The sequence below is a fragment of the Orcinus orca genome, chromosome 8, assembly GCF_937001465.1.
Source record: "Orcinus orca chromosome 8, mOrcOrc1.1, whole genome shotgun sequence".
NCBI lineage: Eukaryota > Metazoa > Chordata > Mammalia > Artiodactyla > Delphinidae > Orcinus > Orcinus orca.
In genome coordinates, this window is record NC_064566.1 from 75289983 (window position 1) to 75304843 (window position 14861).

Consider the following 14861-nt stretch of genomic DNA (forward strand, 5'->3'; position numbering starts at 1 on the left):
CATGTAAATTACAGCAAGATTATATTTAGTTTTGTTAAGAACTTTAACAGAATTTGTTGACCATTTAGAAAATCACAACACCTAACACCAATAACACTCATAAAATTTGATTAATCTGTACTACACTTAGATCAGTTTGCCTTTGTAGCTGCTACATTCATGAGGGTTTTATTAACAAAAACAAACTTTGATTACTTCTTTATGTGTCCTATTACAATTGTTCTTGAGAATTTACATATTGAATTCAATACTGTTTTATAATGTTACTTATTTTTTATTTTATCCCTTCATTAGATTAAAAAATGCATATAGGTAGGCTAGAATATCCATTAATTTAAGAATCATAAGAGGAAAATTATAAAATACTTGTTATTAAAAGAATTTGATAACCACAAACCTAAAGATGGATGTGCAGCACTTTTTCCTAAATTCTATATTGTTTTTCTGGACATGGTGAGACCAGAAAGGATGGAGTTGTTACTAAGGCTCAGGAATAACAGAAGGGAAAAGGAGAAAGAAAAAAAACATATATATGATTTTATGATTTATAAGTATAATTTAAACATTTGCAATTTATGTTACTCTACATAAGTGTCTCCAAATCTAGCCCCTGGCTTCCCCCCATAGGTAATGCCATCTTGCCCAAATAATTTGGATGATCTCATAGCATATCTTGTTTTCCTGATATAAACCTAAGAGAAAGCTATCTAGAGAAACTCAGGAGTTACCTTTCTCACATGCCTACCTTACACATTTTAGTTAACTGTCTGAAGATATATTGCTTCCATGGATGCAAAACACTTGGAAAGAATATATGCTTCCCTTATAGAAGACTGTCACCTACCCAGGTAACTGAGCCTTAAATTGTCATGTGATTTTCCTACAGATCAATATCCCATAACAAAAAATTGGTTCAAATGCAGAGACTAATAATGCTATACATATACCAAAAAGTGTTTATTATTCACATCATGAAGCTTTCTGATGAGAGCAGGATAGGCTGGTAGGAAAATGGTTTGAGCCAGGAATGAGTTGCATTAGTTTTTCTTGTGGTTGGGGAGTGGGGCTGGGGTGAGAGTTCTTATGTGGGCTTGGGTTTTCGTGTTATGAACTTTCCTACCTGAGTCAAGGGAGGGATGCATATCATCTTTCCCTGAGGTGAAGCAAAAGGAAAAAAATGACTGGTGGGGCTTGAAAGCCATCTACAGTCAAAGATCAAAAATGAAGTCTGACTTGATTACATGACTGTACAGTGCAAGTCAACCATGTAAAAATGCAAAACAAGAAGCATAACATCCATATAATATAAATGTCTAAATAATAACACTGGACCTTCTAGAAAGGTTAACGATATAGGATTTAGAAATAGAGACACAGGATGAAAACCCATTTTCAGAATTTGGGCATGTGAAGAAGGACCAGGACTAAAGGATTAAGTAGAAAACTAGTTATAAAAACTGGAGTACTATAACCTGATATAGCTAGATATGGGGTGGAATGGTTGAATATCTCCTGTCATAGGCCCATGGCCTGAGACTGTACTTAACTAAGTAGTAATCCAAAGGCCTGAACTTGGAAAGGAGAATATAAGCAAGACTCTATAATCTAATGATATATACTTCAGTGACCATTGCTTCCTAATCAAATTATATCTTCATTAAAAGCTTTAAAATTATTTTGCTTTTAAATGTAATATTAATCAAGGCAAGGTAATTCTGTATGCTATAATCAACAATTTGACACAATAAATGTTTCTTTTCTATTCACATCCCATTCCACTTCATTCTTCAATGAATAGTTCTCCATGTGGACAGTTTGGGAACCATCTAATATTTTGATATCTATTAGGATCTCCCTGGCACCTACTGCTTTTTTACCTTCAGCTAATTTACAGGTGAAGAGAGAGGGTGAGGGCCATGCATGATTTTTGTGACGAGTTCTGAATTTCACACATATTATTTCAGTCCAGAAGCAAGTCACATTGGAGTCCCAGTCCAATCATAAGAAAGGTTACAAAAGTATTCCAGTGTTCTTAGGAAGAATAAGTGGGATTATTGAGCATCTAACCAGTTCCTGTCACACATGAATAGACAAAACCTATCAAATATAATTGTGTGCTAATGATGACATAAAAGTTCACTGTAGATGAACATTTTGACATTGAGTATAAGTATATGCTTAAAATACTCTTCTTCATTTATTAATTGATTATGATTCACATCATTTAAGGTCAGTCTATTGGTTATATTAAAACAAATTTGTTTTTCAATAAATTAAAGTTTAAAGTTAAAAATATCATTTTGGTTAATTTCTTATTCTACATAATATTCTATCAGAGGAACATAAGATATTCATGGTACAGCCTTCATATTCTAATCTTAATGGCAATTTCCATAAATTAAGCAAGGTATTATTGATGTGCTAATCAACTCAATTATGATAAAATCTTGAGTAAAGTGTATTTATTTTAGAACAGAATTGAATCAAAAGATGTCTTCATCTAGGACATAAACTTATGTTACTTATTTAAGACATACTTTATTTTTGAGAATCCTAACAATAAAACAGTAATTTGTTAAGACTTCATACATTACTAGAAGTGATGAAGCTAAAACTGGATAAATATCCTAGAGATTATTAGAATGGAAAGATTATACTTCTAATTCTAAATGTTTAAGGCTCAATAAAACTTAAATAAAGCATTTTCATTCTCCCAAGTATGATTATTTGTAAATGATATTTTTATTCTTTACTTTTCCTGGGAAGTTCATAGATTTCATAGTTATGTCTTGTCTTAAACACCTTTTCATATAAGTAATATAGGGAGATAAAAAATAGTTTGTTAATTATCTATTCCTGTGTAAAAATTACCTCAAAACTTAGCAAATTAAAACAATAGTCTTTCATTTTCTCACAGAGACTGTGGGTCTGGAATCTGTAAGTGGTTTAGGTGGGTGGTTCTGGCTTAAGTTCTCTCATGAGATGAAATGTCAGTCAAGCTGTTGATTGTAGCTGCATTCACCTTTGAAGGACTAACTGAAGGAAGTTCCACTTGAAAACACACTCGTGGTTGTTAGTAAACCACAGCCTCTTGTTGATTGTTGGCCAGGCCAGAGATTTCAGTTTGTCTTGTGTGGATCCCTCCATAACCTGAAAAATTGTACTCAGGATATAACAACTGTCTTCCTCTGAGGAAGTGACTGACAATAACATTGGAAGAACAGTTTAAAGAACCCATACATGAAATCAAAGTACGTATGACAAGATAACAGAAAATGATAAGAAGTAATCCTTAGAGCTCAGGAAACAAATGGAAGAGACAAAGAAAACCATTAAAGTGTTGAAACCCTAATTATTGGTAATATAAAGGCAACTAGAGCTCAGGAAACAAGTAGGAGAGACAAATAAAACCGTTAAAGAGTTGAAACAATCATTATTGGTAATATAGAAGCAACTGAAAAGATAGGAGCATAGCAAACAAATTAGAAGTCAAACAAATAGGAAAATAATAAAAATATAAAACTTGTTAGAGAGATGATAGAGCAGACAATTTTTTTAAAAAGCCAACATATGTTTAAGTGGTATGAGGAGAATAAAACAAATGAAGAAGAAATATTCCAAAAAAAGAAATTTTTGAGGAGGGAAATAAAGATGGTGGATTAAGAATATGTGGAGCTTACCTCCCCCAACAAATACACAAAAAAGTACATCTACGTGTGGAACTCACTGAAAATGAACTGGAAGCTAGCAAGACTCCGATACAACCAAGGATATAAGAAAGATGCAGATGCAGTTGGGTAGGAAGGGAAGACAAGCAATTGGGTCAAGACCTTTGCCCCTGGAAGGGACTCAGAGGACAAGGGAGATTACACAGGTATACACCCACCCTGGGGAGTGAGCAGCTCAAGCCACAGACTGGGTGTCCCCATGCTGAAGTCCCACGCAGAGGAGACAAGCCCCCTTGGCTGGTTGGAAGACCTTTGGATCAGATAGAATGTCTGGAAAAGCCTGCACTCCACTTGTGAGGAGTGTGCACATTCTAACTAGCCCCCAAGGCAGAGCAGAGAGGGTCCTGCTCTAGTGGCTGCAGGTTTCCCATGACTGACCACCTCGTGGTTCATACCACAGCCCAAGTCAAGTAAATGCTCTGGTCCCACTTAATCCATGGCACAGTGCAGTGCTGGATCTGGAGCAGCTTGACCGGGGGAAGGACTCTACCATGGGATGCAGAAGCTATCTGGTCCCAGGGCAGAGCCCAGGGAGGGTGGCAGCAGTCATAGTAGGCATTTCCTCAGGCAGTGTCCCCAAAGCTGCCTAGATCTCTGACAGTGACTGCTCCACTACAGCTAATCTCCCAACATGTGCTGAGAGTCCATGTGGGTTCTCCCAGCACTGTGAAGTGACTCCACAACAGTGAGAGGGTGATGGGAGAAACAGAGGCAGGGGGCAATGATTGGCTGTGAGAGACAAAGGGAACTTGCACACAAGGTTGCATCTGAGTAGAGCCACATTTGCCTACACAGGCAGCACATGGACCTCTCTTTGCACATGGGCCCCACTTGCTTCAGCACTCCCCTCTTCTAGGGCAAAGGCCCTGGTGTGGGGAGAGAGAAAAATACACACTGAGGGAACAGAGCCACTTTGAACTCGATCCTCAGGGCTTCTGCTCCAGTAACTTGGAATCAGACCCTACCCCTGACAGTGTGGTGATAGCCACTGATCAGAGAGGAGGTCTTGCCTCATACCCAGTGCCACCTTTAGCTCCTCCATCTCCAGCTCCACTCCCTACCAAGGTGACAGCTACCAGCACACCTTGAGGAAAGATGTGACTGGAGTCCACTTCAGATCCAGTCATCCTACCAAAGGCATTAGGCATACACAGTCTGCATAGGGAGGTTCCCACATAAGAACAGCACTTCAAGACTGTAGTAGGTAATTATTTCACCTAAATTCATAGAGACAGAGAAAATTAAGTAAAATGAAAAGGTAGAGGAACTATTCTCAATTGAAAGAACAAGAAAATACCCCTGAAAAACAAATAAACAGAAATAATTTACCAGTTAAAGAATTCAAAGTATTAGTAATAAAAATGTTAACTGAATTAGGAAAAATAATTGATGTAACCACTGAACATTTTAACAAGGAACTAGAAAATATAAAAAAGACTCAATCAAAAATAAATAGTTCAGTATATGAAATATAAAACACCTTAGAAGGAATGAATAGCAGACTAAGTGATACAGAATAACAAATAAGTTATCTGGAAGGTAGAATAATGAAAATCACCCAAATAGAACAGGAAAAATAAAAATAAATTTTATAAAATGAAAGCAATTGAAGAGATCTCTGACCCAAATAAACAAAATAGAAATGAAAGATGAGAAATGACAAGTGATATCACAGAGATACAAAAAACCACAAGAGAATGCTATGAACAGTTACATGCCCACAAATTGGACAACCTAGAAGAAATGAACAAAGTTTTAGAAAGATACAAACTGCCAAGATGGAATCAAGAAAATCAGACTATTTGAACAGACTGATCACTAATATTGAAATGGAATTTGTAATTTAAAAACTCCCAGCAAACAAAGACCATCAAGGACTGGATGGTTTCACAGGGGAATTCTACAAGACACATAAAGAGGAACTAATACCTATCCTTCTCAAACTATTCCCAAAGCTGAAGAGGATGGAACACTCCAAAATTCGTCATATGAGGTTACAACAACCCTGATACCAAGACCCAATAATAACACTACAAAAAAAGAAAATTATAGGCCAATATGTTTGATGAATATACCTACAAAAATACTCAACAAAATATTAGCAAACTGAATACGATAATATCTAACAGGGATCATACACCATGATCAAGTCACATTTATCCCAGGGACACAGGATGGTTCAACATTTTCAAATCAACTTTTTCTACTCTAATTGCTGTGTTTAAAACTTCCCAAACTATGTTAAATAATAGTGGTGAGAGTGAGCATCCTTGTCTTGTTCCTGATTTTAGAGGAAATGCTTTCAGTTTTTCACCACTGAGAACAATGTTGGCTGTGTGTTTGTCATATATGGCCTTTATTATGTTGAGGTAAGCTACGTCTATGCCTACTTCTGGGAGTTTTTTATCATAAATGGGTGTTGAATTTGTCAAAAGCTTTTTCTGCATCTACTGAGATGATCATACAGTTTTTATACTTCAGTTTGTTAATATGGTGTATTACATTGATTGATCTGAATATATTGAAGAATCCTTGAGTTCCTGGGATAAACCCCACTTGATCATGGTGTGTGATCCTTTTAATGTGCTGTTGGATTATGCTTGCTAGTATTTTGTTGAGGATTTTTGCATATATGTTCATCAGTGATATTGGTCTGTAGTTTTCTTTTTTTTATGACATCTTTGTCTGGTTTTGGTATCAGGGTAATGATGGTCTTGTAGAATGAGTTGGGAGTGTTCCTCCCTCTGCTATATTTTGGAAGAGTTTGAGAAGGATAGGTGTTAGCTTTTCTCTAAATGTTTGCTAGAATTCACCTGTGAAGCCATCTGGTCCTGGGCTTTTGTTTGTTGGATGATTTTTAATCACAGTTTCAATTTCAGTGCTTGTGATTTGTCTGTTTATATTTTCTCTTTTTTCCTTGTTCAGTCTCAGAAGATTGTGCTTTTCTAAGAATTTGTCAATTTCTTCCAGGTTGTCCATTTTATTGTCATATAGTTGCATGTAGTAGTCTCTCATGATTCTTTGCATTTCTGCAGTGTCAGTTGTTACTTCTCCTTTTTTCATTTCTAATTCTGTTGATTTGAGTCTTCACCCATTTTCTCTTGATGAGTCTGGCTAGTGGTTTATCAATTTTGTTTATTTTCTTAAATAACCAGCTTTTAGTTTTATTGAAATTTGCTCTTGTTTCCTTCATTTCTTTTTTATTTATTTCTAATCTGATCTTTATGATTTCTTTCTTTCTGCTAACTCTGTTTTTTTTGTTGTTGTTGTTGTTGTTCTTCTTCTTCTTTCTCTAATTGCTTTAGGTGTAAGGTTAGGTTGTTTATTTGACATGTTTCTTGTTTCTTGAGGTAGGATTGTATTGCTATAAATTTCCCTCTTAGAACTGCTTTTGCTGCATCCCATGGGTTATGGGTCATCATGTTTTCATTGTCATTTGTTTCTAGGTATATTTTTATTCCCTCTTTGGCTTCTTCGGTGATCTCTTGGTTATTTAGTAGTGTATTTTTTAGCCTCCATGTGTTTGTATTTTTTACAATTTTTTCCTGTAATTGATATCTAGTCTCATAGCATTGTTGTTGGAAAAGATACTTGATACGATTTCAATTTTCTTAAATTTACCAAAGCTTGATTTGTGACCCAAGATATGATCTATCCTGGAGAATGTTCCATGATCACTTGAGAAGAAAATGTATTCTGTTGTTTTTGGATGGAATGTACTATAAATATCAATTAAGTCCATCTTGTTTAATGTGTCATTTAAAGCTTGTGTTTCCTTATTTATTTTCATTTTGGATGATCGGTCCATTGGTGAAAGCGGGGTAAGTCCCCTACTATGATTGTGTTACTGTTGATTTCCCCTTTTATGGCTGTTAGCATTTGCCTTATGTATTGAGGTGCTCCTATGTTGGGTGCATAAATATTTATAATTGTTATGTCTTCTTTTTGGATTGATCCCTTGATCATTATGTAGTGTCCTTCTTTGTCTCTTCTAACAGTCTTTGTTTTAAAGTCTATTTTCTCTGTTATGAGAATTGCTATTCCAGCTTTCTTTTGATTTCCATTTGCAGGGAATATCTTTTTCCACCCCCTCACTTTCAGTCTGTATGTGTCCCTAGGTCTGAAATGGGTCTCTTGTAGACAGCATATATATGGGTCTTGTTTATGTATTCATTCAGCCTGTCTGTGTCTTTTGGTTGGAGCATTTAATCCATTTACATTTAAGGTAATTATCAATATTTATGTTCCTGTTACCCTTTTCTTAATTGTTTTGGTTTATTATTGTGGGTCTTTTCCTTCTCTTGTGTTTCCTGCCTAGATAAGTTCCTTTAGCATTTGTTGTAAAGTTCGTTTGGTGTTGCTGAATTCTCTTAACTTTTGCTTGTCTGTAAAGGTTTTAATTTCTGCATCAAATCCGAATGAGATCCTTGCTGGGTAGAGTAATCTTGGTTGTAGGTTTTTCCCCTTCATTACTTTAAATATGTCCTGCCACTCTTTTCTGGCTTGCAGAGTTTCTGCTGAAAGATCAGCTGTTAACCATATGAGGATTCCCTTGTTTGTTTGTTGTTTTTCCCTTGCTGCTTTTAATATTTTTTCTTTGTATTTAATTTTTGATAGTTTGATTAATATGTGTCTTGGTGTGTTTCTCCTTGGATTTACCCTGTGTGGAACTCTCTGTGCTTCCTGGACTTGACTGACTATTTCCTTTCCCATGTTAGGGAAGTTTTTAACTATAATCTCTTCAAATATTTTTTCAGACCATTTCTTTTTCACTTCTTTTCTGGGACCCCTATAATTCAAATGTTGGTGCATGTAATGTTGTCCCAGAAGTCTTTGAGACTGTTTCAATTCTTTTCATTCTTTTTTCTTTATTCTGCTCTGTGGTAGTTATTTCCTTATCTTCCAGGTCATTTATCCATTATTCTGCCTCAGTTATTCTGCTATTGAGTCCTTCTAGAGAATTTTTAATTTCATTCATTGTGTTGTTCATCATTGTTTCTTTGCTCTTTAGCTCTTCTATGTCTTGTTAAACGTTTCTTGTATTTTCTCCATTCTATTTCCAAGATTTTGGATCATCTTTTCTATCATTACTCTGATTTATTTTTCAGGTAGACTCCCTATTTCCTCTTCATTTGTTTGCTCTGGTGTGTTTTTACCTTGCTCCTTGATCTGCTATATATTTCTGTGTCTTCTCATTTTGTTTAACTTACTGTGTTTGTGGTATCCTTTTTGCAGGCTGCACGTTCTTAGTTCCCATTGTTTTTGGTGTCTGCCCCAGTGGGTAAGGTTGGTTCAGTGGTTTGTGTAGGCTTCCTCATGGAGGGGATTTGTGCCTGTGTTCTGGTAGGTGGAGCGGGATCTTGTCTTTCTGTGGGCAGGGCTACATTTGGGGGTGTGTTTTGGGGTGTCTGTGAACTCAGTATGACTTTAGGCAGCCTTTATTCTAATGGATGGGGTTGTGTTCCTGTCTTGCTAGCTGTTTGGCATGGGGCATCCAGCACTGGAGCTTGCTGGCCTTTGGGTGGAGCTGGGTCTTAGTGTTGAGACAGAAATCTCTGGGAGAGCTCTCATCAATTTATATTATGTTGGGCTGGGAGGTCTCTGTTGGTCCAATGTTCTGAAGTCAGCTCTCCCACCTCAGAGGCTCAGGCTTGACACCATGCCAGAGCACCAAGACCCTATCAGATACACGGCTCAGAAGAAAAGTGAGAAAAAATGAAAGAAAAATAAAATTAAATAATTAAAATTTAAAAATAATTAAAATAAAAAAAATAGAAAATAAGAAAAAAAGAAGAGAGCAACCAAACCAAAGCACAAATCCACCAACGATAACAAGCACTAAAATCTATACTAAGATAAACATAAAAATCAGAAATAAGTCAGTCACAGACAGCAACCCCCAAGTCTACAGTTGCTCCCAAAGTCCACCGCTTCAATTCTGGGTTGATTTGTTGTCTATTCAGGTATTCCACAGATGCAGGGTATACCAAGTTGATTGTGGGGATTTAATCCGCTGCTCCTGAGGCACGGAGAAATTTCCCTTTCTCTTCCTTGTTCACACAGCCCCTGGGGTTCAGATTTGTTTTTTGCCCCACCTCTCGTGTAGCTTGCCCCCAGGCTTCAGTTCCTGTTAAAGCAGAGGCTGATTAGGGCATTGTTGCTAATTCAGGCCAAGGGGAAGGGAGGCATACGGTAGTTAAAAATAGAATGTGGGGCGAGACTGCGGCAGCAGAAGCTGGCGTGACATTGCAACAGCCTGAGGCATGCCATGTGTTCTCCCAGGGAAGTTGTCCCTGGGTCACAGAACCCTGGCAATGGCGGGCTGCACAGGCCCCTGGGAGGTTGTAGCTAGTTACCTGTGCTTGCACCCAGGATTCTTGATGGCTTCAGCAGCAGCATTAGCGTTTCATGCCCTTCTCTGTTGTCTGAGTTGATAGCCGTGGCTCACTCCTGTCTCTGGCGCTCATTTAGGTGGTCCCCTGCCTTCTGTGGGCAGACAGGGAAGGAATCCCCTCTCCTTGCTCACCCTGAAACAATGGTCTCTTGCCTCATAGGCAGGTCCAGAGATTTTCCCGGACTCCCTCCTGGCTAGCTGTGGAGCACTAGCCCCCTTCAGGCTGTGTTCACACAGCCAACCCTAGTCCTCTCCCTGGGGTCTGACCTCCAAAGCCCGAGCCTCAGCTCCCAGCCCCCACTCACCTTGGCGGGTGAGCAGACAAGCCTCTCAGGCTGGTGAGTGCTGGTCAGCACCATTCCTCTGTGCGGGAATCTCTCTGCTTTGCCCTCTGCACCCCTCTTGCTGCGCTATCCTCCATGGCTCCAAAGCTTCCCCCACGCCCACCCCCTGTCTCTGTCAGTGAAAGGGCTTCCTAGTATGTGGAAACTTTTCCTCCTTCACAACTCCCTCCTAGAGGTGCAGGTCCCATCCTTTTTATTTTGTCTCTGTTTTTTCTTTTTTCTTTTACCCTACCCAGGTATGTGGAGATTTTCTTGCCTTTTGGGAAGTCTGCAGTCTTTTGCCAGCATTCAGTAGGTGTTCTGTAGTAGTTGTTCCACATGTAGATGTATTTTTGATGTATTTGTAGGGAAGAAGGTGATCTCCACGTCTTACTCTTCTGCCATCTTAAGGTCTCCTGCAATGCATCATTTTTATCAATAGATGGAGTCTACTACTACAGGTGTATGTATCAAATTGTCTGAGTTTGTCTATAATAATACCATGTTGGTTTGGAATTTTAAAAACGAATCCCTTCAGAGATAGAATCATCTTTGATTACTCTTTGCTGGGGACTGGAAAGCTCTACAGAGACCCAGGCTCTTCCACCCCTTACAGTGAACTTTATTTCTAAGAGAAAACCAAGAGAAAGAGGAAGGAGAGAGAGAGACAGAGACAGAAGAGAGAGAGAGAGAGAGAGACAGAGAGAGAGAGGGAGAGACAGAGAGAGGAAGATGGCTCACTGAGTCACTAAGATGCTTTTGAAGTGACAATGAACAAAGATATCTAACAGAGTACAGGCAGTCAGAATACATGTTTTTCAGACTAGTCCCTTATTTTCCAGTCTGTGATTTACCAGTTCTTAACTCTTTGCTTTTCCCCAGTCTGGGAAGCCTTTATTTCTCTTGTCCTGTTTTGACAATTTTCAGAATATAAGATTTGGAACCATAGAAACCTAGTTAAAATCAACTATTTACTACGTGGCTAATTTTGTGGAAGTCTCCTCTCAGAACCTCAGCATTTTCAACTTTGAATTACAAATAATAATAAAACTCAACTCAGATAATTAAATAATAATATATGAAAGTGTTTGTAAATGTTGTTTAAATATATAATAATTATTATTATAAATAATAGTAATAGTAGTAGTAGCAATAGTGGTAGTGGTAATCAGGTTCTATATTCCAAAGCCCTGGATTTGTGTCCCAAAGTTATCATTTAGTTACTATACAAATTTACTTAACTGATTTCAGCCTCAGTTTGTCTTCTACAAAATGGAAAATTAAATAGATAACTAAGAGAAACCTACCATATAGCACAGGGAATTCTACTCAATACTCTGTAATGGCTTATATGGGAAAAAAAAATCTAAAAAAGAGTGGATATATGTATATGTATAACTGATTCACTCTGCTGTACACCTGAAACTAACATAACATTGTAAATCAACAATACTGCAATAAAAATTAATTAAAAAATAAAGGGCACTACTGCTAAAAAGAAAAATTAAAAATCACTGCTCTATAAAAGAAATAAAAATAAAATGAGGAAATTAATTCTAGTCACATTGCTGTTATGAGTGTTACATGATATAGTGCATATAAATTATTCAGTATAATGTCTGACATATAGTAATTATAACACAAGTAAACTTTAGTTATTATTCTTATTAATTATAATTTACTGAGTACTTGTGACATACTAAGTATTTACAAATGTTGATCGATACTCATAATAATATTGTAAGGAGACATTGTTATCCACAATTAATAAATGAAGCAGCAAAGGATAAAAGTAGTTGTCTCAAGGCTAGAAAATGATGGTACTAGAATTTAAACCCAAGTGTCTGACTCTAAAGCTCAAGAATTTTAAAATATATATAAAAATATAAGATATATTTATTAAAAGTTAATCTTATGCATTATAGATATTTATAATATTAATTTAAATAATTGTATTTTAATGAGTAAAGACCAGAAGGAATTCTTTTTTCATGACTTGGTTGTGCAGTTTAATTCTAACTGAGATTTTGACAAGGTTTCATGTGCTTTTCTGAAGTTTAAAAAATTCATTATGATGCAACAACATGCAGTATAATATTTTGACAATAATTTACTCAAGTTATTTATTTATCAAATCACTTATTTTCCTCTTTTAAAATAAAACTTTAAGTAACAGCAATACAATTTGGTATACAATAATACATTTTAGTTATTTTCGTGTAATTTTTTTTGTTTGTAGCTAAGGAAAAAGCTGCCTTCCTTTTTATGCCTCTTCTCTTCTGATTTCCTTATTCACTTTATCTACCAGCTGGTAAACATTTAATTGTATACAGTTTTGTCATCTTTATTCAATTATTTGACTTATTTTGAGGACATGTCTCATTTATTCCATGAGAATGTGTGTACTTGCATTACATCATTTTCCCCTTACAATCCAGCATCATTAAGCACTAAAAGTCCTTGATTGAATGAGTGAAGAAAGGAATATGTGAAAAATGCATGAGGACCAACATTTTCATGTCTGTAGTACCCAAGTAGTAACACTATATTAGTTCATGATTTTCTTTTATCAAATATTATTTTTAACATTCTAAGACTTTTACAAAATTTGGTTTTTTTTAAATAATGTTTTTGTTTAATGTTATTCTCCTTAGCTCCTCTTTTGGTGAATTCAAAGATATATATTTTAAAATGTACAACATCTATGTTTGAGATGTGTTTTTTCATTTCATATATCATATTTTTAAAAGCAGTCTTGGTCAATGACAGAAAAAATCCATTTAGGTCTCTGCAATTTTCTAAAACAATGTAATTTGCTAGCTATACCTGTCTTTGGTAATATGCCTGTTTATTATGAGGAAAGTGCAAGAATTTTGAGTAGGAACATAGTGGAGAAAAAATATCTTGATATTTCGAGAAATTTCATTTCCTTTTGGTTCTTACAGAAAGTGTGGACTACGGGCCAGTGTTTGTGCAAGAACCAGATGATATAATTTTCCCGACGGATTCTGATGAAAAGAAACTAGCACTGAATTGTGAAGCTCGTGGCAGCCCAGTTCCCAATTACAGGTAGAAATTCAATGTTAATCATTTTTCTTAAGTCTTAAAAATTCCTTTCAATGAGATTCTGACACTCCCTGGGAGTATTATAATGTCTCAAGTAATTTTTATGTACTTGTCTTCTGATTTTTCCTAAGATGGCTTCGAAATGGAACAGAAATAGATTTGGAAAGTGATTATCGCTACAGTTTGATAGATGGGGCCTTCATTATAAGCAATCCAAGTGAAGCAAAGGATTCTGGCCATTATCAGTGTTTGGCAGCCAACACGTTTGGAAGTATTCTTAGTAGAGAAGCTGTACTTCAGTTTGCCTGTGAGTAAAGTATTGCTCTTTCCACATATACATATATATAGTGTGTTTGTGTATATATATATACATATACATATATATAAAACTTTAAAGTTTAGTGAGGCAATAGCTTATGACTTCAACTTTTAAAATCATGATATAAACTGGTAACGATTAGAAGTATGAAAACAATGTGTTTCTTCCTGAGATATTTTCAAATTCCCTGAAATGTTTGCCCTCTTCACATAAATAGTAGTCTGGGGAGGTTAAAAATTCTGTTCATAAAAGCAGATAAAGTTTTAGAATTGAAATATCCTTTGAAATCTAGTAAGAAATAGATTTTTAAGTTTTTCTCTCTGCCTTTAAAATATACACTTAACTGCTTTTATTCTTCCACTGTCTATTATAGTCACTATTTGCTATAGATTCTTCTGGACATAAGATAGCATACACTAAAAATTCTGCTTGTAGTCAGGTAACCAAAGAAATGCCTCTGAAATGCTAATATCTCAGATTCTGATTATAACTTCCCTCCCAAGTGTCCCAGGTTTTTTTATTAGAAAAAAGACACCACATGTAATCATTCATGTATACTAGAATATATACATTAAAAAAAAAATAGATCATATATCTAATTAACTAACTGTAGAGATTTCTTAAAACTCTTGAAATCATTTCATTTATGATGGGGTCTTACACCAAATTAAGGATAGGCTACTGGGTGAGATCATTTCTTAGTAGGTAATCCTACTTGAATTAAATTCTTGAGGATTATAATCTCTAAGAAATAGAAGGGCAAGTGATCTTTGTGCTAATAATTCATATGTAACTATAATGGCTATGTAATTTGTCACAAAAAGAATTTTTAAGTTAAAATTACACCCTGAAGAATGGAATAATTGATTTTTGTCTGTATAATCTTCATGTATTATGTCTAATTAACCCCAAACCCAGACACCCTATTAAAGGAGTGTGAAGGAGAAAAGGAAAGAATAAAGGAATGATAATGGATTCAGTTTCGAGAACATTGAGTTAGGTACTAGAAAAATCAAAATATTATCTTTTAA

The 14861-nt window shown here is 35.9% G+C and overlaps 1 protein-coding gene across 1 annotated transcript in view; it reads left to right on the plus strand.

Annotated features, from left to right (window-relative positions):
* Positions 1-14861, plus strand: part of CNTN5 (contactin 5) — a 1406915-nt gene that overhangs the window by 898825 nt on the left and 493229 nt on the right. The window contains exons 5-6 of the mRNA XM_049713144.1: positions 13391-13514; positions 13643-13818. Of these exons, the coding sequence (XP_049569101.1) occupies positions 13391-13514; positions 13643-13818 (300 nt within the window). The remainder of the gene's footprint in view (positions 1-13390; positions 13515-13642; positions 13819-14861) is intronic.